Source organism: Nicotiana tabacum, chromosome 13 (assembly GCF_000715075.1).
Source record: "Nicotiana tabacum cultivar K326 chromosome 13, ASM71507v2, whole genome shotgun sequence".
Classification (NCBI taxonomy): domain Eukaryota; kingdom Viridiplantae; phylum Streptophyta; class Magnoliopsida; order Solanales; family Solanaceae; genus Nicotiana; species Nicotiana tabacum.
In genome coordinates, this window is record NC_134092.1 from 62802341 (window position 1) to 62803436 (window position 1096).

At 37.0% G+C, this 1096-nt stretch overlaps 1 protein-coding gene across 1 annotated transcript; it reads right to left on the minus strand.

Moving 5' to 3' along the window:
- Positions 1–274: 274 nt before the first annotated feature.
- On the minus strand, positions 275–847 carry LOC142168141 (putative mitochondrial protein AtMg00860). The gene has a single exon (XM_075228803.1). It carries the CDS (start codon positions 845–847, stop codon positions 275–277), a length of 573 nt encoding a protein of 190 aa, XP_075084904.1.
- Positions 848–1096: the final 249 nt, after the last annotated feature.

The window sequence follows — 1096 nt, forward strand, 5'->3', positions numbered from 1 at the left end:
AGATAACATGCAAAGGATTTGCGACATAGAGCATCAACAACAACATTGGCTTTACCTGGAGGATAGTCAATTATGCAGTCATAATCTTTGATAAGCTCAAGCCATCTACGCTGTCTCAAATTCAACTCTTTCTGTGTACCCAAGTATTTCAAACTCTTATGATCAGTGAATATATGACACTTTTCTCCGTACAAGTAATGTCTCCAAATTTTCAAAGCGAACACTATGGGAGCAAGCTCAAGGTCGTGAGTAGGATAATTCAACTCATGTTATTTCAATTTTTGAGAGGCATACACAACCACCCTTCTTGCATCAAAACACAACCAAAACCATGATGAGAGGCATCACTATATATCACATACTCTTTCCCTTCAGTTGGTAGAGTAAGTATAAGAGCTTTAGTCAATAAAGATTTGAGCTTTTCAAAGATATCTTGGAATTTGTCATCCCACACGAGCTTGACGTTCTTCCTCAAACGTTTAGTCAAATGAGAGGCTATAATGGAGAAGCCTTTGACAAACCTTCTATAGTATCCCGCTAAGCCCAAGAAATTTCCTATTTCAGTTGGACTTTTGGGTGGTTTCCAATCAACAAGAGCTTGAATCTTACTAGGATCAACTTTCACACCTTCAACTGACACAACATACCCCAGGAAAGCCACTTCACTAAGCCAAAATTCATAATTGGAAAGCTTGGCATCGAGCTTTTTCTCCTCCAAAATTTGCAAAATAATCCGGAGATGTTTATCAAGATCTTCACTATTCTTGGAATATATTAAAATATCATCAATAAATACCACCACAAATTGATTAATATAAGGCTTGAAAATACGATTCATTAGATCCATGAATACTGCAGGAGCATTTGTCAACCCAAATGGCATCACCGAAAATTCATAATGACCATACAGAGTCCTGAAAGCAGTTTTAGGAACATCTTGCTCACTTACTCCCACTTGGTAATACCTAGACCTCAAGTCAATTTATGAGAACAACTGAGCACCTTTAGCTGGTCAAATAAATCATTGATCCTAGGCAATGGATATCTATTCTTAATTGTTACCTTATTCAATTACTGGTAATCAATACAAAGCCGA